Consider the following 25,084-nt stretch of genomic DNA (forward strand, 5'->3'; position numbering starts at 1 on the left):
AGAACTCCCTTCCATTTGCAAAGAAATGTGTCACCCAGCAATTTGCTTCCTACCTCCCCACCCAAGCAACAGTAACAGCAACAGGTGGTGAAGAGGTCCACAAGGGGAGTTCCCCAGCATTGAAAGAGGAGATGGAGAACTCCGTTGTGAAGTTCCAGGGTGAAGTGCCTAGTCAGAGAATCTGCCGTGATGTTGTCTATGCCAGGTAAGCAGCAACGAAGGGTCCTGTGGCACCTTATAGACTAACAGAAAAGTTTAGAGCATGAGCTTTCGTGAGTTAACTCACTTCTTTAGATGCTGGTCCTGGAAATCTGCAAGGCCAGGTATAAATAGGCCAGAGCAAGGCTGGGGATAACGAGGTTAGCTCAGTCAGGCAGGCTGAGTTGTATTGTCATCAGTAGATCTGGAGGTGTGAACTCCAAGAGAGGGGAAGCTGCTTTTGTATTTAGCCAGCCATTCACAGTCTTTGTTTAATCCTGAGCTGAGGGTATTGAATTTGCAGATGAATTGTAGCTCAGCAATTTCTCTTTGGAGTCTGTTCTTGAAATTTCTTTGCTGCAGGATAGCTACTTTTAAATCTGCTACTGTGTGTCCTGGGAGATTGAAGTGCTCTCCTATGGGTTTTTGTATATTGCCATTTCTGATGTCTGATTTGTGTGCATTTATTCTTTTACGTAGATACTGTCCAGTTTGTCCGATGTATATGGCAGAGGGGCATTGCTGGCACATGATGGCATAAATTACATTGGTAGATGTGCAGCTGAATGAGCCCACGATGGTGTGGCTGATCCGGTTAGGTCCTATAATGATGTTGCTGGTGTGTATATGTGGGCAGAGCTGGCAACGAGGTTTGTTGCATGGATGGGTCCCTGAGATAGAGTGACTGTGGTGCGGACAATGATCCCACACTTTCACAGGCCTTGGGAGGCCTTGAGATCATTTCACAGGCCTTGGGATCATTGTCCAGGATGGGTTGTAGATCCCTGGGATGGGATCTACAACCCATCCTGGACAATGATCCCACACTTTCACAGGCCTTGGGAGGCAGACCTATCATTGCTCACAGACAACCTGCCAACCTAAAACAAATCCTAACAAGCAACTATACACCGCACCACAGTCACTATCTCAGGGACCCATCCATGCAACAAACCTCGTTGCCAGCTCTGCCCACATATACACACCAGCAACATCATTATAGGACCTAACTGGATCAGCCACACCATCGTGGGCTCATTCAGCTGCACATCTACCAATGTAATTTATGCCATCATGTGCCAGCAATGCCCCTCTGCCATATACATCGGACAAACTGGACAGTCTCTACGTAAAAGAATAAATGCACACAAATCAGACATCAGAAATGGCAATATACAAAAACCCATAGGAGAGCACTTCAATCTCCCAGGACACACAGTAGCAGATTTAAAAGTAGCTATCCTGCAGCAAAGAAATTTCAAGAACAGACTCCAAAGAGAAATTGCTGAGCTACAATTCATCTGCAAATTCAATACCCTCAGCTCAGGATTAAACAAAGACTGTGAATGGCTGGCTAAATACAAAAGCAGCTTCCCCTCTCTTGGAGTTCACACCTCCAGATCTACTGATGACAATACAACGCAGCCTGCCTGACTGAACTAACCTCGTTATCCCCAGCCTTGCTCTGGCCTATTTATACCTGGCCTTGCAGATTTCCAGCACCAGCATCTGAAGAAGTGAGTTAACTCATGAAAGCTCATGCTCTAAACTTTTCTGTTAGTCTATAAGGTGCCACAGGACCCTTCGTTGCTGCTACAGATCCAGACTAACACGGCTACCCCTCTGATACTATGCCAGGTAAGTAAGATGCCACAAGTGTGATGTTGTTCCAAATGCACCAATTCCACAGTTGAATGGATTCCACACATAGGGATCAAAATCATTCTCCACCCTGACGATTGATATAGTACATCGTTGTGACACTGGTGGAAAGTATCTTGATTATGGTGCAGCATATGTGGTTGCAGAAGTGTTGACAGGCATTGAAGACCACTCTGAGCTCCAGAAGGTTTATATGCAGTAGGATCTCTTGGGCTGACCAGCAGCCTTGGACTGACTGGGTGCCCCTGCGAGCTCTCCAACTGAGAAGGGATGCATCTGGGGTGATGTGTATTATAGGTTATTGCTGGTGGAAGGGTATACTGGCCAATGGGTTTTCTCGTTTTGTCTACCATATGAGAGAATGACATACTTGAAGAGGAAGCGTTACTGATCAATGCAAATTATGCTCTGTATGGCTGTAGATGGAATCTATCCAGTGCTGCGGGCTGCAAAAACGAAGGCTGGCATATTGTACTACATATGTTGTAGCAGCCATTTGGCCCATCAGACTCAAACACAAGATTATGTGTATTGTGGGGCTGGTGGTGATCATCTCTATTAAGTCCTGAATGATGTGATATCTTTGCAGATGCAGGTAGGCTTTAGTGGAAATCACGTTGAGCCAGGCCCCTATGAATTCCAAGTCCTGTATGGGATGGAACATAGATTGTTGGGCTATGATGAATAGTCAAAGGCGACTGAACGTTCACCTGGTGACTGCAACCATCCTGAAAGTCTCTGATAGCGATCAGCCCTTGATGAGGCAGTCATTGAGATAAGGAAATATTATGACTCCTTCTTGATGTAAATGGGCTGCAACTACTGCTAGGGTTTTGGAAAATACCCTGGGTGCAGTGGATAGGCCAAAGGGTAATACCCGATACTGGAAGTGTTCCATGCCTACTATGAACCAGAAGAACAGTCTGTGTGCCAGATGAATTGCCACGTGAAAGAATGCATCCAGAAATTCAAGGGCAGCAAACCAGTCATTGTGTTACAGTGCTGGTATTATGGAGGCGAGCATCACCATTTTGAACCATTGTTCCTGACAGTATCAGTTCAGGTCCCGAAGGTCTAATATTGGTCTCCATCCACCTGTTCTCTTCTGCATGAAATGTAGTAGGAATAAAACCCCTTTTTTTTTTTAGTTCTTCTGGTACTCTCTCTACAGTGCCAATGAGGAGGTGGTTGACTTCCTTGTGGAGCAGGGTCTCATGAAAGTGGTCCCTGAAGAGGGACGGGGTAGGTGGATTGGTTGGTGGGATGGAGGGGAAGGGAGTAGGATAACCTGATTGTATGATCTCTAGAACCCACTTGTTGGTGGAGATGGAGGCCCATTGGTGGAGAAAGAGACTCAGTCAATGGTGATATGTATGGGTAATATGATGGTCCAGGTGGGTGACGTGTTGGTTTGCTGTCCTTGACTACACTGTCAAACCTGCTGTCTGGTAGATTGTTGAGGCAGCATGCGATTGTTGGTATTTCATCACTTTTGTAATCTTTGGCAAGAATGGGGCTGGTCAAATACCCACTGTTGATGTTGAAAAGGCTGTTTGTGTTATGAATAGTCATATCATCTTTGATACAGCATGTAGCACTGCCACCTGTAAGGTGGGGTATACATACCCAAGGTATGAAGGGTTGTGCGTGAGTCTTTCGCGGAATGTAGTACTGAGTCAGTCTTTTCAGCAAACAACTTTGATCTGTCAAAAGGAAGGTCCTCAGCTTTGGCTTGTAGTACCCTAGGAACTCCTGCCAATTGTAAGTAGGAGGCCCTTCTCATTACTATTGCTGTGATGGTAGAACAGACAGCTGTGTCTGCCGCAGTTACAGATATTTGTATGCCTGCTCTAATCAAGGCATACCCTTCTTGCACTATGGCTTTTGAAATAGGTCTTCTGGAATAAGGCAAATAATTCATTAGTGGTGCTAATTTAGAACAGTTGTCAAAAACATGATTTGATAGGTGAGCAGCACAGTTGGTTATTCTTAATAGAAGCATCGCTGATTAATAAACTTTTCTTCCAAAAAGGTCCAGCCTCTTGGTATCTTTATCTGTTAGTGGTGTTTTAAAGTGCGGTGCTTTGGACCTGTATTGCGCAGTGTCCACTACTAGAGAGTTCAGTTGGGGATGGGTAAATAAAAATTCCATCCCTTTGGGAGGAACAAAGTACTTTTTGTCCATTCTTTTATTGGAAGGAGGAATGGATGCTGGGGTCTGCTAAATTCTTTCTGCAGCCTCCAGTATGGGTTCATCCGGGTGATAGCAATCCTGGTTTTGCACTGGCTGGAGTTTTTGAGGAGGTGGTGACATTTTTGCTGCACCTCAGTGATTTTAACCTCCTGACTGAGGGCGACCCATTTGAATAGCTCCCGAAATTTTTTATCATCATCAGGAGGGGAAACAGCTCCCAGTATGACAGCCTCATCCAGAGAGGAGGAGGACTGATCTGTTGGAGAAGCAACTGCTGAATGATCATCATTATCCAAGACCTGCCCCTTTTCTGGCTCAGAATGTCACTAAGGGGAGTTAGGATGCTGAGTTGGTGATGATGGAGGTGGGGCAGGTGACTGTCTGGATGAAACTGAGCCACACCAGGCTCCACCTTTTGAAAGTGACCTGTGATGGTACAAGTAGTAGAATGGCAAATATGCATGGTAGTGGTTGTGGTGCTAATGGTCCTGAGAGGAGAAGCGTATCTTCAGTGATATGCCCTTCTGTAGTGGTCCTGACGAGATATCTGAGGTGAGTGAGGTGACGGAACACCTGTAAAGTAGTCTGGGGGATGGGGAAGCAGAAAAGTGATGTAGGTATTGCTCCATTTCAGTTCTGGCTGGGTTAAGAAACAGTGAGGGCAGTCTGCTAGGTACGGTGAGGCGGTGTGACTGGGCGCCGTGGCAGTGGTGATGCGGATGGTGCCAGCAAGAGTGTTAAAGACAGTGAATGGGGCGGGGCTATAGTGCTTAGTTTTGGAGGTTGCCTTCTGTGGTTCTGAATGCTTCAGTGCAGGAGCCCTTGGCGCTGGATCTCTTGGTGCTGTGTCCCTCTGTGCTGGGTCTCTTAGTGCCAGATCACTCAGTGCTTGGTCCCTCAGTGTTGATGCTTCGGTTAGTGCCTTAGCAGTCTTCGGAGCCAACAGTGCCTGGGATCTTGGGTAGTCAGCGCTGATGCTGATCTCGGTGCCAGCATCTCCAGGGACTGTGCTGAGTTAGATCTCTTCCCAGGCTTTCTCCAGTGCAGACTTTGGTGCAGAAGTCTTGGAGCCCTTCTTGTGGGGCTTATCGAAAGTCTTAGATCCACTCTGCATCATGGCAGGAGAGGGTCTCATAGGTGACACCCCGATCTTCTTGGGTGAAGTTGCTAAAACTGAAGAGGCTCTTCTCTTGTGAGGAGAAGCCTTATGAGAATCCTCAGCCTTGGAAGACGAAGGCTGGAGGGCTTTGTCAAATAACAGCATGCGAATCATCATCTCCCAATCGTGGCAGGCTCTTGCAGTAAGCTTGGAACAGCAACCGCGCTCCTGAGGTACGTGCATTTTGTCTAATCACTGGATACAAGCAGCATGCCCGTCCAATGCCAGCATCACCTGACCTCAAGTTTTGCATTTTTTTGTAGGCAGGTGATCCAGGCATAATGGTTGTCTGACGAGAACACAGTCTATTTTTGTTTAATGAACAGAAACTTAAGAACGATTGTTAACGAACATTTAAGAACTTGTAAGTACTATGTACATTGGTTAAATCTCTACTAACAATTTTTTTAAAACAGGAACAGGATAAGAACTCTTAATAGCTGAAGAGAAAATAACTATATTCAAGGCTGTAATAAGGCACTCTCACTCTGAGGGATCTCTGTGAGAAGAAAAGAGGAGAATGTTCTGTCTGTAGCCTGGGGCGGTTGAGAAGAAACTAGCAGGAGCCAGACTGCCTGCATTACCAGAGGAGCGCAAACAGTGAGAGACAGCAGCCACACATGTGCGGTCCAGCTGACTACTGCTCTATAAAATTCTCTGTGCTGTGGCACCGGGACAGACCCAACACCTGATGTAGAGCACCCATGGGGACGACTCAAAGAACTGGTGGATGCCAGAATGTGGCTGGGGTGTAACAAGCAAGCTACTGGAATCAGAGTACTGAGCCTGAGCTGCTCAACAAACAATAATGCATACATGTCTCTGTCAGTGTCCACACTACAAGCCACAGCAGCAGAGCACTGAAGGCGCCCAGAGTTACAGGGAAATGGTAAAACAACAGGCCCCAGAACATGACATAAAGGAATGGTACAGACAGACCAATGAGCTTAAAAGTGATGGGGACTTTTGGGCATTCAACATCAACACTGAAACAATATTACAAATTAACAAACAATAGAGTTAACCTCCCCTACCTCTGGAGATACCAAAACCCTTACCCCCAATGTGAGAACTCTAATCGCATTGGCAGTGCACATTAAGATGAGATGCACAGCTTGATGAGGTGGCTGCTCAGTCTGGACCTTTGACTGGGTAAAATTAGGGTGATCAGACATCCTGATAAAACTGAGATTGTCCCAATATTTAACCCTTTGTCCCATGTTCCAATCAATGTATACTTGGGATCAGTGCCTTTTTTTGTACTCAGATGGCTCCTTGCCCCCTCCCACCAGACAATTCCATGGCTGAAGTGCCAGTAGTCAGTACTGGCAAGTACTGGCACAAAAAAGCACTGCTTGGGATGTCATTTGTTCCAACATTGTAAGCTTGCCAGGCATGTCCTTTTGGCGCCTCGGTACAGGGACAGCCCAGGGAAGGGAATTGTGACCAATGGGAACTGCCGGGGCAGTGCCTGCAGGTGGAGCCAGCAGCAGTGCACAAAGTTGGCTGGCCATGCCTCTATCTAGGACTCAGAGGGACATGTCACCCCTTCTGGGGAGCCACACAAAGTAAACACTAGCTGGAATCCAAACCCCAAACTCCTTTCACATCCCTACCCCAGCCCTAGCCTCTTCATGTAACCAAACTCCCTTTCAGAGCCAGCACCCTGAATCCCTCGCACACCTTAACCTCTTGCCTCAGACCTGAGTTCCTCCTTGCAGAGGAGGCTGGAGCTGGGGCAGTGCACTCCTGACCCATGGCTGTGGCTGAGGCTACTTTGGCTGGCTTGCCTGAAGCTCATTCTGACTGAAGTCAGTCAGCCATAGGGTCAAGTCAACCAACTGAAGCCACCCTGGGGTTCTACTAGTAGAAGGGATGGGGAGGGTTGGGGTTCCAGTCACAAGGAGTGTGGTGGGGGGGCTCAGGATCAACGTTTCCTCTAATTTTTTCCATTCATGGGTGGAATAAGTTTTATTATGTGCACTGGGGATGTGGCTGTCAGGGTAGTCTCCCTGAAGGAAGGATCCACTTGCAGCCCATGCTCTGCACTACATGTCCCAACGCTTTATCCTTGATAGCTGGTCACTCTAGAATATATTGCTCCTTTGCCACTTGGCTTCACCTTCCCTTGAAACACATGCTATCCTTCACTATCCTTGCCAGTTCAGCTGGGTCACCATTAACTTTTCCCAGGCTCATGCATTTTCCCACGTAGGGCAACACAGTCCTTTCTTCTTTCAAAGAGCACTCCCTGCAGTCCTCACTGTCCCAACCATGCACTCCCACCAAGATAATGTCAATAATGATAGATGTTTGGCTGTGTGTTTGTCCCCGCTGCATGTTGTGTTGGCTTGTGTGAGTAGTCAACACAGCAGACTTCAAAAGAGTCTCCTCAAACCCACTAAATTATGTAAGAATTAAAGGCACCCAGCCAGGTTTGTTATTATCAACAAATCACAGTAATAGCTTCCTCAAATCAGAGGTTTATGGGTAGGCTAAGCATGTGTGTCTATGACAGTGGACTCAGTGCCAAAAATGTGACACTGCCACCTCAGCTTGAGAAAGACAACTCCCTTGGGAATGGGATGCATTTTTACACACAGGTACAAAAAAGCTACACATCGTTTTTGATGTATTAAGTTGCCACACTATGATGTTACCTAGTTACCACCCATTACCTTGTACATAGAGGTTTAATCAGTATTTATCATGCTGCCAGTTTAAAGCCTGTCCTAAATCTGGTCTGGTGTGTCTGTTATTTGTGCGGAGCATATTGGTACCACAATGTTTCTTCACAAGGTGTTTTCTTACAACCCCTCTGACTGTGCTTCCAGTTTGTGCCTAGCACCTTGTATTGTTTTATACCTTTAACCCAGTTCATATCAAATTCTGTTAGCAAAGACTGCTTTTCGTTTACAGCTTAACTTTGCTTTATGTTAGTGAAGTTTTAACCATTGTGGCTTAGTCCTATAAGACATGGGCGTATGTTTCACACCGTCATTTTCCTGCAGTGCCCACCCTCAAGTTCCTCCCAGCTGTCTAGAAATCCTCCAGCTTTTTCCCCTCTAGGCAATTGATCCTCCATATTGGAATTATATGTTTGCCCTTTTGGCCAAGTAGAAAGCCAGTCTCAGGGCTTTGTGAGATGGTTCTGTTTGGATGCGAAATCAGTGACACAAAGTTGAGGTAATCGTTGGGGTCATTATTTTATGCATAGAACTAAACTGGTGAAGTCCTAATTCTATTGAAGTCAATAGTGAAACTCTAACTGACTTTAACGAGGCCAGGATTTCATTCAAAGTTCTATTTTTCTGAATTACTGACAAAGGCTTTTGTAGAAATCTGAAGCTAGGTGCTCCAACCCTGTGCCTGAGAAAGAATTACTGCTGCTTACTCACTCTAACGGCTTAAACACCCAGCTTTCTTACAGCCCAGGGCCCCTGCATTTGTGTTTGGGGAGACTCCATGTGTTCCATACTCTCCTTCTGGTCTTTAGGGTTAGTCCCTCCCTTGTGTCCATTTGTTTTGCCCTACAAGATAATTTCAGTTGCTACTAAAAGGTTCACAATGCTTTAGTACAGGGGTTCTCTGCTAGAGGTTCATGGCTTCCTGGGGAACTGTGAGTCGATTACAGTGGCTAGCATTAGACTTTCTGGGAGCTGAAGAAAAGCCAAAGCCCTGTCACATGGAGTTGAAGCCAAGCGTCTGAAGCTCTACCCCCGCAAGGCTGAACGGCCTAAACAACTCAGCTTTATGGGGCCCCCTGTGGAATGGAGCCCTCGGCTATTGCCCTGCTTGCTACCCACTAAATGCTTGTCCTGGCTTTTATGTTCAGAAAGCAGTTGTTGTGGGACAGGTGGGTTGTGGAGTTTTTATTCATGTTGGAGATGAGGAGGGGGAGGGGGTTCTCAGAAAGAAAATGGTTTAGAACTATTACTTTACTTAAATGTTTATGACTTTTCTTTCAGCCAGTGACATGACAACAGGGAGTTAGTGAATTTCAGAATAATAATATCCTTTCGTACCATTGTCAGATCTTCACTGTACTGATATCTGACTTACATTCCACTTGCTCCATTATGCTTTCGTTAGACTTGCCCTTCCCCAAGATACGAATAGTGTGAGAATGCCAAGTAAGACAGCTATACATTTCATTCATATTTTCCATAAACTATTTGTAAATAACATCCTACCTGTGCCCCCCATATTTCATCGAATGAACTGTTTTTATGTTTCTTCATCATTGAAATCCAAGTCTGTGCTTCACGCAAACAACCCACCTATTCAAAAGAATACAAAAATACAAAATAAAAAAAATAGTTAGCTATCCCTTTGTTATTTTCTAAAGAGTGATACACTATTTACAAGGGTATTGGCAACTGCAGTTCTGTATATTTTATTTATTTATCTTATAGATCTCTTTTAGAGAAAGCACCACGGTACAAATCTAAAACAATGGAACATACTAGGGGATAGAGTCTGCCTTTGTTTAAAAATACCGTGGTAATGATATTAGCAAAAATAATAACGTTAACATCAAGTGTGGCTTTTAGTTTCAAGGGCCGCGTCTACACGTGCACGCTACTTTGAAGTAACGGCGCCAACTTCGAAATAGCGCCCGTCACGGCTACACGTGTTGGGTGCTATTTCGAAGTTGAAATCGACGTTAGGCGGCGAGACGTCGAAGTCGCTAACCCCATGAGGAGATGGGAATAGCGCCCTACTTCGAAGTTGAATGTCGAAGTAGGGCACGTGTAGACCATCCACGTCCTGCAACATCGAAATAGCGGGGTCCGCCATGGCGGCCATCAGCTGAGGGGTTGAGAGACGCTCTCTCTCCAGCCCCTGCGGGGCTCTATGGTCACTGTGTGCAGCAGCCCTTAGCCCAGGGCTTCTGGCTGCTGCTGCTGCAGCTGGGGCTCCATGCTGCATGCACAGGGTCTGCAACCAGTTGTCGGCTCTGTGGATCTTGTGTTGTTCAGTGCAACTGTGTCTGGGAGGGGCCCTTTAAGGGAGCGGCTTGCTGTTGAGTCCGCCCTGTGACCCTGTCTGCAGCTGCTCCTGGCACCCTTATTTCGATGTGTGCTACTTTGGCGTGTAGACGTTCCTTCGCAGCGCCTATTTCGATGTGGTGCTGCCCAACGTCGAAGTTGAACGTCGATGTTGCCAGCCCTGGAGGACGTGTAGACGTTATTCATCGAAATAGACTATTTTGATGTCGCTACATTGAAATAAGCTATTTCAATGTAGCGTGCACGTGTAGACGTACCCAAGTAGTGCTTGAAGTAGGCAGCACTGATCAGAATTAAATAAATGCTTCATGAATTGGATGTAAGATATAAACTGCACTCATACAAATTGTAGCCAGAGCAAAAATATATTCTACGAAGGAAAAGGAACAAGTGGACTTGTAGTCCTTACACTATCTACAATGTCTGAGCAATGCAGTCAGGAGTCAGTACTAGAAAGGAGTAGGAAGAAGACTAGATCATCTTTTGGGGCCTTCTCTGCCCTACGTTTCTATGATTCTGTATGGATAGTCATATATTCCCATTTCCCCACAAACAGAGGGCAGACTAAAACTTCAAAATGTTTTTGAAATTCAGTTCCTGAACCATATTAACATACACATATTTCTTTTTTCTTTTCTTGGATTACTTATTGATTTTGATTCTTCATGTGTTTGGTTTTCAACAGTATATGCTGTTAATAAGTAAATTAAAGGCTGAAAGTTACAAGTAACAAAATCTGTAACAACTCTGCAATGCTTCCCTTCAGAAAAGGTGATTAGGACTGAAGAGTAATGAGCATATATAAAAACAAACATTGCACTTACCCACCTACATACAATCTGTATCAAGAAATGCAATCTAAATAAAAAGAAGTCTAACCTGCTTCATAGTTGATTTGTAGCTGTAGTCACTTCTGCCGTGAACCTCCCACAATATAAAATTTGTCTCAACTGTTTTCACAAATGTGCTGCCATCATATCTATAAACAATATAGGTATAATACAGTGTTTCAATAAAAGCATATAAATGGGCAAGCACCTCTTACTTCATGGTCCTGAAGGGAAACATGGGCAGTGTGGTGCTGCTGTGCAAAAGGAGGAAAGGACAAACAGGGAATGTACAGCACAAAGACTTTGCTCTGAGGACTCCCTGCACAAGAGCTCACTATAAGCAAATAAGATGTAGCATCATGGGTGGGACCAACAAATCTTGTTGTGGTGAGGATATGCTTTCCTCTAGCAGTGAGCTAGACAACAGTGGGAAGGGGCAGGAAAGGTCATATGCCCCTCCCCAAACATCTGGGGGTGGGTGGGGATGGGGCTAGCAGCCCAAACCAGAAGGGAAAAGGCAGGGCCAGGGCTCACGGCAGTGGCTGCGCTCTCCCTGCCTGGGCAGCCCTGCCTGGGGCAGTACAGTTGCTGCACTCTCCCAGGCTGCTGCTGAGCTGCACTGGGCAGCAACAGAGAGGCAGTGGGCCAGAGGCTACCTGCGAGAGTGCAGTAGTGGATCCATATGCCAAGGAGACTGGAGCTGGCTCAGCATGAGTATAGAGTGCCCTCCACCCACCAGGGAACGTGGGATGGGGAGGGGACAGGGACAGCCTTGGAGCCCCAGGCTGCGGGTGGGGCTGGATTGAGTCACATGGGGTTTCTTGTGCTTGGGGGGTGTTACATTCCTTCCCCTTTCAGCAGGTGCTCCCTTTGTGTCTTTCCCCACTACCCACCACTGCTAGGCTTGCCACTGTTCTCTTGCCATTTGGCTGTAGTAGCCCCTATAGCTTCAGAGAACTACATAGCACTATATGAAGGAAACATTATACTTACAAGGAAATATCTGGGTAAAAAGGTATTGCGTAATGAAGATCCATTAAGCAACCATACTTATCCCAATCGTAAGTTACCACCTAAAAAAGGAAAGTTATGATAATATGCTGCATATTTCTCTATATTTTTCTTTGAACACACACACACTATCTAAAATAAAACCCTGTAATTCTCTTACCAGGTCTTCAGTTGTTGGCTCCCACAGATATTCCCTAGTATAAGGAAAAACTTATTGTTGGTTTTACACCTTTTAAAAAACATATTCCCCTCTGGTATAAAATGGATTGGATTAAGGGGAATGTTTTAAAACAGAGCATGCAATTTTTCATCAAAGCTTAAAAACGTAAAACAATCTTTTCGAAATCTTCCTGCCATAAAACTGTAAACTTTCCTGTATCATTGATTACATACCTTAAAGAGACATCAACTTAAACATAGAATACTTGCATCTGACAATTTGTAAATTACTATTATAAGAATCACTCATAACTAGTAATTAAAATAACTAAAATTGCTCTTTTTTTCTTCTCCTCTCCACCAGATTTCTTCCCTTTTAGCATCTGGGTACTCTTCTGGCCCCACTGAATTCAATGAGAGTTTTGCTATTGACTTCAGTGAGAGAGCTTTACTCCTTGTGTACCGACACTTTCACTGTATAGTCATTTGATGTTTGGTCACATACCACTGAAATACAATGACAGAACTCCCATTAACTTCTATGGAGGAAAAAGTAGGTCCTTAACTGTTTTCTCTATTGTTTATATGGCTATTTCAGACAGCAGCACTGGAGAAAAGAATGTTTTTAAAACATAGGATGATGTGATTGGATCAAACACAAAACCTGTGAGGGGGACTAAAGGACAGGTGCAATAAGAAACTACTATTAACTTAATTTGTTTTTGGCTGATTAGGTTTCAAGTTGAGAATGTTTCTTTAAAATATTTAAATATTGATTCGATTAAAATAATTAGTATTGCATTGCTATGCTGAGAAAGAAAATAAAATTGAGATTAAATACATAAATATTTAAATATTCCTGTATTTTCTTTCATACAGAAAATATCCCTCAAAGACCCTATGTTTCTTTTTACTATAATTTAATAAATCAAATTCTTACCCAGGTATTTTATAAGTGGTAAAATTATGTTTGATACAGGTTATATCTGTAGGTCTGTGGAAATAAAACAGATGATCAGTATAATTTAAGGGTTTCATCTGTTACTAAAGTAGTTAATGAAATTGTAAATGACTAAAATCATCCTGACAGTATTATCTGAGAATTACCATTAGTTGTGCACTATTTGTTCTAGATTTTGGGCTCTATCCACCAAAACTCTCTCAATAGTTTGACACATGAAATATGGGCCAGATTCTCTCTCTCAATCTAGTGCCTTTTCACTACACAGTGCAAGTGGACCATACAGTGGCCACATCTATCCAGTTGCTAATTCCCTCAGCAGAGAGAAGCTTTCAGCTGACATAAAGCCAGTAAGAAGGAACTGTTGGGTCACAGAATCAGCTGGATGCTTTATACTGATACTAACTGAGAGGCAGCCATGTTAGTCTGTACTCTAACAAAACAAAGCAGCAGATAGATACGTAGCACTTTAAAGACTAACACAATGATTTATTCATAGATGAGCTTTCATGGGACAGACCCACTTCATCAGATCAATCTCATTTCCAGTACAGACTGGCATTTATAAGTACAGAGGACCAAAAAAAATTGCAATAAAAACTGACAAATCAAATAAGATAGAAGGAAGGGGGTGAGAGGTGGGGGGATGTTAATTGTCCTGTCTGAGGTAAATACGAGCATCAAAGGAAGGAAGCAGTCCTTATGCTGGTACTGTCAGCATATGCCAGCAGGAGAAGGTTCGAACCACCCCAATGGGTACCACTAGGGGGAAAATTTCCAGTTACCGTGCTTGGGCGACACACACACCTAAAGTAGAATGTATGGCTACATCCACACTAGCGATTTTTTTTTAAAAAGCCAGGGCTATTTCGAAAAATCCCACAAAGTGTCTACACACAAAATGTGTTCTTTCAATAATAAATCGGAAGAACGCAGCACTTTCTCCAGCAGCCCTGTTCCTCTCCCAGATGAGGAAGAGCGCTTTTTTCCAAAAGATTCTTTCAGAAAAAAACGTGTAGATGCCCCAGGGGCTCTTTTTTTGAAAGAGCACTCCTCATGGCACTGGATTTTTCAATCCCTGGCCTGTTCTTTCAGAAGAGCAGAGGCTGTGTGGATGCTCTCTATCAAAAGAGCAGATTGATTTTCTGATCTCCTTTTTATGTGTGGATGTGCTCTTTCAAAAGAAGTTTTTTCAGAAGAGATCTTCTGGAATAACTTCTTTCAAAGGATCGCTGAAGTGTAGATGTAGCCTACATGTGCAATGATTTGAAGAAAAACTTGCCTGATTTTCTTCCACTGAAAATTAATTAAAAAATCCTTTTCATTTAAGCAGCTGGGTTGGGTTTTTCTTACAGCCCTCTTAAGTTATTTAAGAAAATTGTTTAACTCACTTTCAGGAAAGACAAGTTGGCTACATCTACATGTGCCCCAAACTTAGAAATGGCCACGCAAATGGCCATTTCGAAGTTTACTAATGAAGCACTGAAATGCATATTCAGTGCTTCATTAGCATGCGGGCGGCCGCGGCACTTCGAAATTGACGCGCCTCGCTGCCGCGCGTCTCATCCAGACGGGGCTCCTTTTCGCAAGGACACCGCCTACTTCGAAGTCCCCCATGGGAATAAGGGGACTTCAAAGTAGGTGGCGTCCTTTCGAAAAGGAGCCCCGTCTGGACGAGACGCGCGGCGGCGAGATGCGTCAATTTCGAAGTGCCGCGGCCGCCCGCATGCTAATGAAGTGCTGAATATGCATTTCAGCGCTTCATTAGTAAACTTCGAAATGGCCATTTGCATGGCCATTTCTAAGTTTGGGGCACGTGTAGACACGGCCGTTATTACAGATCCATCCATTCTAACAGATTTTCCTCAAACCACAAATTTTGAAGGGCCCTTTGAAGTTTCTTTTTAAAAGAACTTGTTACTTTCCCAATCAATCTGCCTTCCTAAATTAGTAGGGATTTCCCCTCAAATAATTTGTTTCTAATCTGCAAGGGCTGAGTTCCGTAGGCTTCCCCATTGTAGTAGCCTCAGGACTGTCGTAGTTCATTTTTATTAGTATGGAAGAAAGTACACTTAAAATGCTGCTTCAGTGTCACTGCAGCACTTAAGACTCTTACCTATGCTGACAGGAGGGGTTCTCCTTTCAGTATAGGCAATCCACTTCCCTGAGGGATAGTAGTTAGGTGGATGGGAGAATTCTCCCATTGACTGACTGCACTGAAGATAAGATGAGGTAACCTACATTGCTCTGGTCTGTTGATTTTTTATACCACTGAGTCAATGATATAGTTTTACCAACCGAATTTCCTTGCATAGGCCAGGCCTCAGTACTGGGAATGCCTTCCAGGCAAAGTCAAATCGTTTCCTCAGAAAAGATGCTATTTAAAAGTTAACACTAACCTAATCATTAACAACCCACTAAATACTTACAAGTATTTATACATAAATAGGAAAGGCCAAACATAGCGCTGAGAGGCAGTGGTAAGGAACAGAAGGATGGCTGGAACCGCTCTGTCATTTATGTCTTTGATGAAAGACAAAAAGATACTTAGGCCTTGTCTGCCACACAGAGTTCTGTTGGTGCAAGTTAGACCAACACACAGCCACTGCTATAATTAAACTGCTGTGGCATGTCCATGCTATGCTCCTTGTGTCGACAGAGCACATCCACAATAATAGCTCTTGTATCAATACAGAGAGTAGTGCATTGTGGGCAACTATCCCACTGTGCACCTTGGTGCAGGATGCTTTGGGAAGGGTTTGCAATGCTACATGTGGCAGGCAGTGTCACATGATGAATGTTTCTCAATCCCATCACTCCATGGGCTCACTACTAGATTGCCAGCTGCTTTTCAACTGCCCTGGTGACATGCAGCCTATGTGTCTTTGTCAGAAAGCATGGATGATGCAGTGCTATTCAGTACTGTGCTGTGCATGATGAACACCAAGCTATAAGAGGAGCCCAATTGAGGACCAGTGTGTTGGGGGATCCCTTGAAGGAGCATATTAAAGGTTGAACCTCCCAAAACTGGCATTCTCTCATCCAGCAACACCTGTGATCCAGCAAGACCACAGATGTTACTGGACCAGAGACCCCATGTTGAGAGGTTAGTAGGGTGATCCTGGTCACCTGGGGCACGGGAGCTCAGTGTGGCTTGCATCCCTGGTCAGAGGTGGGTGCTATCCTCCATGGGGCTGGGGCTGCCTGTGGGTCCAGGATTGTGCTGGCAGCCTGGCTGGGGCTGCACTAGGCCCCTGTGGGGCTGGGAACATGCCAGCAGACCAGCTGGAGCCAGAGCTGACCTCTGTGAGGTGGGGGCCATGCTGGAAGCCTGGTCAGTCCAGAGCCGGCTTCCAGGCTGGGGCTTTGCTGGCAGCCCAGCCAGCGCCAGAGCTGCTGCCAGGGGCCTTGGCGATGTTGGCAGCTCAACAGTGGAGCCAGTGCCTGTGAGGCCAGAGCAGCATCCATCACGCTGGCCAGGCCGTGCTGGCAGCCCAGTCAGGATGGAGCTGGCACCCACAAGGCTGGGGCTGGAGCTGCAGCCATGGCTGGGGCTGGGGCCATGTCCAACAGTCTGGCCGGGGCTGGAACCAGCCAGCAGCCCAAGGTGGCCAGGGAATATCTCGGACATAGTTAGGAGTGCTGATGGCATAGGGTTTGAGGAGGTAGTCTACACAGCTGGATAGTCCGGTAGTAAGGGTACCAGTACCCAAACTTCTTACTAGCAATCACAGGCTACACCACAATAATACTAATCCTGGAACTTTTCCTTGCAACAAACCTTTTGTCAACTTTGTCCACGTATTTATTCTGGGGATACCATCACTGGACCTAACCATGTTAATTACAAGATCAGGGGGCTCATTGTGTTGTACCTCAGCCAATGTTAGATATGCCATCATGTGCCAGCAATGCCCCTCTACTATGTACATTGGACAAACTGGGCAAACACTTGATCAAAGAATGAATGGACACAGCAAAGACATTATGAATCTCTATACACATGAACCTGTCAATGAGCATTTCAATGGAGAGAGACATTCTGTGAAAGACCTGAGAATATGCATCCTGCAACAAAGAGACTTTAAAAGCAGATTACATAGGGAGATTAGGGAACTGGGGTTTATACTCAAATACATTTGGTATGAACAGAGACAGCAATGATCTCATGCATTACAAGGACTGTCTCCCTTCCTTTGATGTTCATAATTATCTCAGGCAAGACACTTAACATCCTCCACCCCCGACTCTCCTCCTTCAGTTCCATGTATTTGTCAGTTTTTATTGCAATTTTCTTGGACCTCTGTGCTATATATCTGAGTCTGTACTGGAAATAATATAGATCTAATGAAGTGGTTCTGTCCAATGAAAGCACATCACATAATAACTTATTTTGTTAGTCTTTAAAGTGCTACATGACTGCTGTTTTGTATGGTTAGAATACAGACTAACACGGCTAACTCTCTGTTAATATTTCTCTCCTATTGTAAAATGAAATGAACTATAAATAATAAAACATAATCAAAACTTGCCTATCAATGACAATATGCCTTGATGGAGGGCAGCCAACAAATAAATGTGTTAGCTGAAAAGAAATAGATTGTATTACATAGTGCTGTATCTATATTTTTATATAGATTACTAAATACATAATTAATCTACATAAAATTAAACAATGAAAGATCAAGCTGAGATATGATGGATTTTAGCACAGAATAACACACATGCATACATACAAACTTAAGGTAAATGAATTTGATACAAGTCAACGTAAGCTGCAATGTATAAAAAATGTTTATACTTTTTATCTTTAAAAGAGAAGTTTTAAACCTAAAATGTTTAATATCCCTTTATTGTTAAAATAGTTAAGTTATATAAGGTGGTTGCAACTGTCCAAGAGGACATTTGAAATATTTGGCTAATCAGTAGTTTGATTATGAGGAGCTCCACTACAAAAGCTTAAAAGTATCTCAGGAGCTTAGTTCAAAGCCATGAGGAACATCTTAGCTTCTCAGACAAGGGCCTTTGTCTTCAGGACTTGAGGAGTCTTAATGGAGGCATTGATGCTAATGGGACTGCAGCTTTGTTTAGATATAGGTCCAACTCCGCACTTCCTCCTTATTTAGGTCACATCATCCCTTTTTTCCTCCCCTAAATACTTTCTCACCAGCGCCCTGTTGTGAGCCCTTCCTGCGCTGCAGCTCTACTTAAGCAGCATACAGAAGCCCTTGGAAGATATAGTCTTACTTCAGTTAATTTGAGCTATGCTAATTATATTTTATAGCCTCATGAAGAAATCCAACCACCACCACCCCTCAATCTCATTGGTAACAGTCACATCAATATCATTGGGGTCAGAATTTCTCCATAAATTGCCACTATATCTTAGCCAAACAAGTTTCTAAAGCTACAACACTTACCTTGTTGTTTGATGCACACATTTTTCCAGATACACTAGGTTGTAGTTCAACTGTCATAACACCTCTGGATGCACTTCTGTATGAGATATTCCCCCCGCCACCCCGCGCCCACAGCAAGAATTAATATTAAGGTTTACATAAATTTAAATATAAAATAGTAACAACACTTTAACTAAACTAAGGATATATCTGCACTGTAAATTGTAATAAAAGCTGGCTCATGTCAGCTGACTCAGGCTTGTGGGTATCCAAAATTTCAATGTAGACATCCAGGGCTAGGGTGACTATATCTCCCTATGCCACATACAGGAAACCTGGTAAAATTGCTCATACTTCAGCCATTTAAATGGAAATCAATCAGGTCTATGCAGTACAAAAGTTCAAAATAACATTGTTTACTGATCACCCATCACAGAGACATACAACATTTTTATAACTAACAGGTAAAAAATTAAAAATATATATTTTAACTGAAGTTAGCCAGAAGTTTATAATGGAGAATGCTGCATGCTCGTGGTTTCTAATACGAAAACTTTTTTCTTGTCTTGCAGTGAGATGTATGTGACATTACAAGGTCAACATTTACCAACTGTAATCTTGTACATGCCACGGGGAGACAGGAACGGGGCTGCAGCCCTGCAGGTGGGGTTCCCGGCTGCCTCAAGCTGCGTGGCACCAGGAACGGGGCTACAGCCCTGCAGATGTGGCTCCCAGCTGCCCCAAGCCACGTGGTGCCAGGAACAGGGCTGAAAGCCTTGTGGATGCAGCTCCTGGCTGCCCTATGCCACAGGGAACAGGGCTGCCATACTGCCCGGCACAGATTGGGTGCTCCCTGGCTGCATAAGGCAGCTGTCTTGCAGTGCAGCAGGGATGGGGCTACCTTTTTGCAGGGGTCCCCCTGGCTGGAGGGGCAGCTGCCCCAAAGAGGGGCCCAGGTCATCTTAAATCTTAAACAAGGAATGAGTCAGGGACACACACTAATCCCACCCCCAATGCCCAACATATCCTGCCTTACCCTCTCTTGCTGCTGCCTGCAAACCTGGACTGTCAATCATGCTGCATGTGCTCTCCAGCCAGCACTTGATATCTGCAGCTGCACTGACTTGAGGGAAAGGCAGCTCAGCAGGCGGCATGAACATGGGACCATTAGCCTTTTTGTTAAAGTAAGTCAGGACACCTTCCTGACACCTGAAATATGGGACTGTCCCAGCCAAAACGGGATGGGTGGACACCCTATCTAGGGTTGAGCTGGATCCTGGGTTCTGAGACCATGAAAGGGCTGAGATTCCATGCAAGGGGAAGGAACCAAGTGGGGCATGCCTGGAGACTGTGCTTTGAAGATATGCTGAAGACAGGGGAGCAACTTGAGTCCCATAAGGGATGGTGAGCAAGGCACCAGTAGAGGAAGATGCATTGCTGGAATGAACTAATTCCCAGAATGTTCAGCAAGAGGCACTGCAGTGGGGAGACCACCTATATCATCCTAAGTATCTTTAAAATTACTCAGTACTTACAGTGCTTCTGTGTAATTAGATACATGGCTATAATCCATTTTATGATAAAATTTCATTGTCTAAGAGAGAATGAAGAGGAATTATAATTAGGAAAAGTCCTTTAAAAAGTCATTGTTTAGATTGAGGGCATTTCCATGAAAAACAGATCACACCTTAGAAAACATGAGCAGGGATGAAAAATGCATCCATGGGCTCTGGCTAGTAAAGCACCTATTACAACAGTATATATGGCATATTGAAAACATCTAGCACTAAAGACGCAATTTCAGTTGTCTCTTTATGTTTTGTATACACGTCTGTATCTGCAAATATGAGCCACAGATATTTTCACTGATATCCATGGGTATAGATGCCCACAAATATAAAGCAGATATCCACAAATTTGTAGGATTCTAGGTGCAAAATTTGTATCTCCATACTCATCTGTATCTGCAAAAATGAGCTGTGGATAGTCGCACTCAAAGCCTGTGAATATAAAGCAGATATCTGCAGATTCGCAGGACTCTATTTATGTTCCTGATAAAAATTATGAACTATTAAGAGCTCACTAGCTTGTCTCTTCTGAAAGATGAAAGGAATACCAGCTTGTCTTCCACTATCACACTACACTGATAGGCATCTGATGAAATACAATGAAACAATTATTGGTTTCTTACTTGAGTAAATATGTAACAAATATTAAAAACATTTTCATTTGGTGTTATTTGTGAAACAATCCGTTTGTTTTACAATATTGAAAAATGAGGAAAAGAGAAGTTACTCACTTGTAGTAATGATGGTTCTTTGAGATGTGTCCCCGTGGGTGCTCCACAGTAGGTGTTGGGCTCACCTGGCGCCGCAGATCGGAATTCTTCTAGCAGTTTCCACTGGATCGCGCACGTGCCGATGCACACCACTCCCTTGCGCGCCCCCGGCCATGTAAGCGATCCGGTCCCCGCCAGTTCCTTGACCAATCGTCCCAGATGCTCCTGAAAAACACCGAACAGAGATCCGAAGCGGGAAGGATGGGTGGGTAGTGGAGCACCCACAGGGACACTTCTCGAAGAACCATCGTTACTACAAGTGAGTAACTTCTCTTTCTTCTTCGAGTGGTCCCCGTGGGTGCTCCACAGTAGGTGACAACCCAGCAGTAACCCAAGGTAAGGAGGTGGGTACTCGATTCATGTGCAGCTTGCCCCCGAGAGGACTGCTGTCGACAGACGGGTATCCTCATCAAATACCTGATGCAGGGCATAATGCTTGGCGAACGTGTCGTAGGATGACCAAGTCGCCACTCTACAAATGTCTTTCAACGCGATTCCCTTGAAGAAGGCCGTTGATGCTGCCACCACTCTGGTGGAGTGAGCCCTGGGCGGGGCTAGCAAAGGAGTCTTTCGAAGCTTGTAGCACAGTTTCATACAGGACACAATGTGATTTGAAATTCTCTGGGAAGAGAGGCCTTCCCCTTTCGACCTGGGAGCGAGAGACACCAGAAGCCTGTCCGTTTTCCAGAAGGGCTTAGTTCTGTCTATGTAAAAGGCCAATGCCCTCCTCACATCTAGGAGATGCAGGCGTGCCTCCTTGCCGGAGCTCTGAGGCTTTGGGTAAAATGAGGGTAATACTATTGGTTCGTTAATGTGGAACTCCGAGGAAACTTTCGGAACGAAGGCTGGGTATAACCGCAAGATCACCGCCTCCTTTGAGAATACTGTGCAGGGTGGCGTTGCCATCACTGCTGAGAGCTCGCTCACCCTGCGGGCTGACGTAATTGCAAGAAGGAAGGTCGTTTTCATGGTAAATAGTTGGAGGGGTACCGTGGCTAATGGTTTGAAGGGTGGTCCTGATAGCGTGTGGAGTACCAAGTCCAAACTCCACGACGGTGGAAGCGGTTTTCAAGGAGGGTACAAATTTACCAGCCCCTTCAAGAACCTTGTGATGATAGGATGGGCGAATACGGTGGGCCCTTCCTCTTTGTGCCGAAAAGCTGATATAGCTGTGAGGTGGACCTTTAGCGAGGATAGAGAAAGCCCGTCTCGTTTGAGGTCCAGCAGGTATTCTAGAATTACAGTTATAGGGGCGTCAAGAGGAGCTAACTGTTTGGCAGAGCACCAGGCGGTAAAACGTGTCCATTTCTGTTCGTAAGTCCTCCTGGTGGAGGTCCTTTGGCTACACTCTAAGACTTGTCTTACTCCCTCCGTACACGTGCCTTCTAAGGCGCTGAGCCATGGATTAACCATGCTTGTAGGCAGAGTCCCTGAGGGTGCGGGTGTACTATGGACCCCTGAGCCTGCGTGAGTAAGTCCGGCACTACTGGTAGGGGGAGTGGTGGACGATCCGACATGCGCAGAAGCAGGGGAAACCATTGTTGTTGGTCCCAAGTTGGAACTATGAGTATCATGCGAGCTCTCTCCCTTCTGGCTTTCTACAGAACCTTGTGGATAAACGTTGTGGGGGGGAACGCGTAGAGCAGAGGGCCCTTCCATGAGATCATGAAGGCATCCCCCAGGGACCCCCGCCCTATTCCTGCCCTGGAGCAGTACTGAGGGCATTTCTTGTTGCACTGGGTGGCAAACAAATCGACTTGGGGAAACCCCCAGGTGCGAAATATGCATCGTAGAAGGTCGGAGCGGATCTGCCATTCGTGAGTGAGTGCAAAGCGCCTGCTCAGTTGATCTGCCTTCATGTTGTGGGTGCCCAGCAAGTACGAGGCTTTCAACGTTATGTTGTTGGCAATGCACCAATTCCACAATCAGACTGCTTCTGCGCATAGTGCACAGGACCATGCCCCTCCTTGTCGATTGATGTAGAACATGGTGGAGGTATTGTCGGTATTGATCCCGACTACTTTGCTGTGCAGGTATTTCTGAAAATGTCTGCACGCATTGAACACTGCTCTGAGCTCCAGTATGTTTATGTGCAGTGTCTGTTCTGCGGGGGACCATAGCCCTTGCGTCACCTTGCTGCCAATGTGCACTCCCCATCCTATGTGGGAGGCGTTGGTTGTAAGAAAAATGGAAATTTGTGGTTGGTGGAAGGGCACTCCCACTAGCAGGTTTTTGGGATCTGCCCACCATGCTAGCGACTTCCGTACCTCCGTCATGGGCGATACTACCCTGTGGATGGTATGGGCTGCTGGTCTGCAAACGCTCTCCAGCCAATGCTGCAGGCTTCGCATGTGTACCTGGCATTCTGTACCACAAACCTGGCGGCCACCATGTGCCCCAACAGTTGCAGGCATGTTAGGATCGGCACCGCAGGGCTGTACATCATGACTTGCACCAAGGATTTGATGGTGCGGAAGCGGGTGTCGGGCAGGTATACTCTTGATGTGATAGAGTTTATGCACGCCCCTATGAACTCTATATCTTGCGTGGGTTCGGTCTTTGACTTTGCAAGGTTGATAACTAGGCCCAGTGAAGTAAACGTGTTCCCGGTGACGCGTATCATGTGTAGGACCTCTGTCTTTGAGGCCCCTTTCAGGAGGCAGTCATCCAGATATGGAAAAATAAACATGCCCTGCCTGTGCAGGTAGGCTGATACCACTGCCAGGGCTTTGGTAAAGACTCTGGGTGCCGAGGATAGGCCGAACGGAAGAACCCTGTATTGGAAATGCTCCCCACTGACCGTGAAGCGGAGGAAGTATCTGTGTGCCGGGTGGATTGTTATATGAAAGTAAGCGTCTTGTAAGTCGAGGGCTGCAAACCAGTCTCCATCGTCCAGTGCTGTAAGTATGGAGGCAACTGTAATCATCCGGAAGCGCTGCTTGCGCAAGTATCGGTTGAGGCCCCGTAGGTCCAAAATCGGCCTCCAGCCTCCTGTTTTCTTCTCTGTTAGGAAGTAGCGTGAGTAAAAACCTTTCCCTTGGAATTGTTCTGGTACTCTTTCCACTGCCCCTATGAACATGAGGTGATCTACCTCCTGCTTCAGCCTCGCCTCGTGAGAAGGGTCCCTGAGAAGAGGCTGGGTGGGGGGTTTCGTCGGTGGTAGTGACTGGAAGGGAATTGTGTAACGCGTGGCTATAATCTCCAGCTCCCATTTGTCTGTTGTGATATTTTGCCATTGGGAGTAGAACAGTTTGAGACGATGATGGAACATGAGGTGAGAGTGGCATTGAGCGATGGTGTTGATAGTGCAGTCCTCGACGTACCCGTCAAACTTGCTGCCTCTGGGCTTGCCCCGAGGTTGTGTGACTTTGTTGAGAACGTCGCCTGGGGGCCCTGTACTGTTGTTGCTGTTGATGGTGCCCTTGGTGATAGCCTCACTGATATTGTGCACGTTGTGGTTGGTAAGCATAGCGCCTTTGCTGAGGATAGAATTTCTTTTTCTTGTATGGAGGAGTGTAGATACCCAAGGTCTTAAGTGTGGCCCTCAAATCTTTGCTAGAATGGAGGACCAAGTCGGTTGATTCTGCAAACAGCTTTTGCTTGTTGAAGGGAAGATCCACAATCTTCACCTGTAGATCTCTGGGGATACCAGACGTCTGGAGCCAGGATTCCCTACGCATTACCACTGCTGCGGCTGTTGAACGTGCCACTGTGTCCGCCACGTCCAGGGCAATTTGAACTCCCGTTGGTGAGGCCGCATAGCCCTCCTGGACAATCACCTTTAACACTGGCTTCTTGTCCTCCGGGAGGGAATCCATGAGATAGGTGAGTCTAGTGTAATTGTCAAAGTTATGGTTTGATAAATGTGCCGTGTAGTTTGCCATTCTCAATAATAAGGTAGAGGAGGAGTAGACCTTCCTGCCGAACAGCTCTAATTTCTTAGCATCTTTATCTGACCCCCCCCGCCCCCCGATTTGTACTGAGGCGTTTTCGACCTCTGCTGGGATGATTCGACCACCAAAGAATTGGGCTGTGGGTGGCTAAACAGGAATTCTATGCCCTTGGCTGGGACGAAGTATTTCTTATCTGCCCTTTTATTCATAGGCGGAATAGAGGCTGGAGTCTGCCATATGTTAGTGGCTGACTCCATAATGGCTTCGT

At 45.5% G+C, this 25,084-nt stretch overlaps 1 protein-coding gene across 1 annotated transcript in view; it reads right to left on the bottom strand.

Annotated features, from left to right (window-relative positions):
* The window catches only part of CATSPERE (catsper channel auxiliary subunit epsilon), a 63,607-nt gene that overhangs the window by 6,716 nt on the left and 31,807 nt on the right, over positions 1–25,084 (bottom strand). Inside the window, exons 8-10 of the mRNA XM_074988413.1 lie at positions 17,719–17,771; positions 11,105–11,204; positions 9,407–9,493 (exon numbers count right to left, since the gene is read on the bottom strand). Of these exons, the coding sequence (XP_074844514.1) occupies positions 9,407–9,493; positions 11,105–11,204; positions 17,719–17,771 (240 nt within the window). The remainder of the gene's footprint in view (positions 1–9,406; positions 9,494–11,104; positions 11,205–17,718; positions 17,772–25,084) is intronic.

The sequence above is a fragment of the Carettochelys insculpta genome, chromosome 3 (genome assembly GCF_033958435.1).
Source record: "Carettochelys insculpta isolate YL-2023 chromosome 3, ASM3395843v1, whole genome shotgun sequence".
In the NCBI taxonomy this organism is placed as follows: Eukaryota; Metazoa; Chordata; order Testudines; family Carettochelyidae; genus Carettochelys; species Carettochelys insculpta.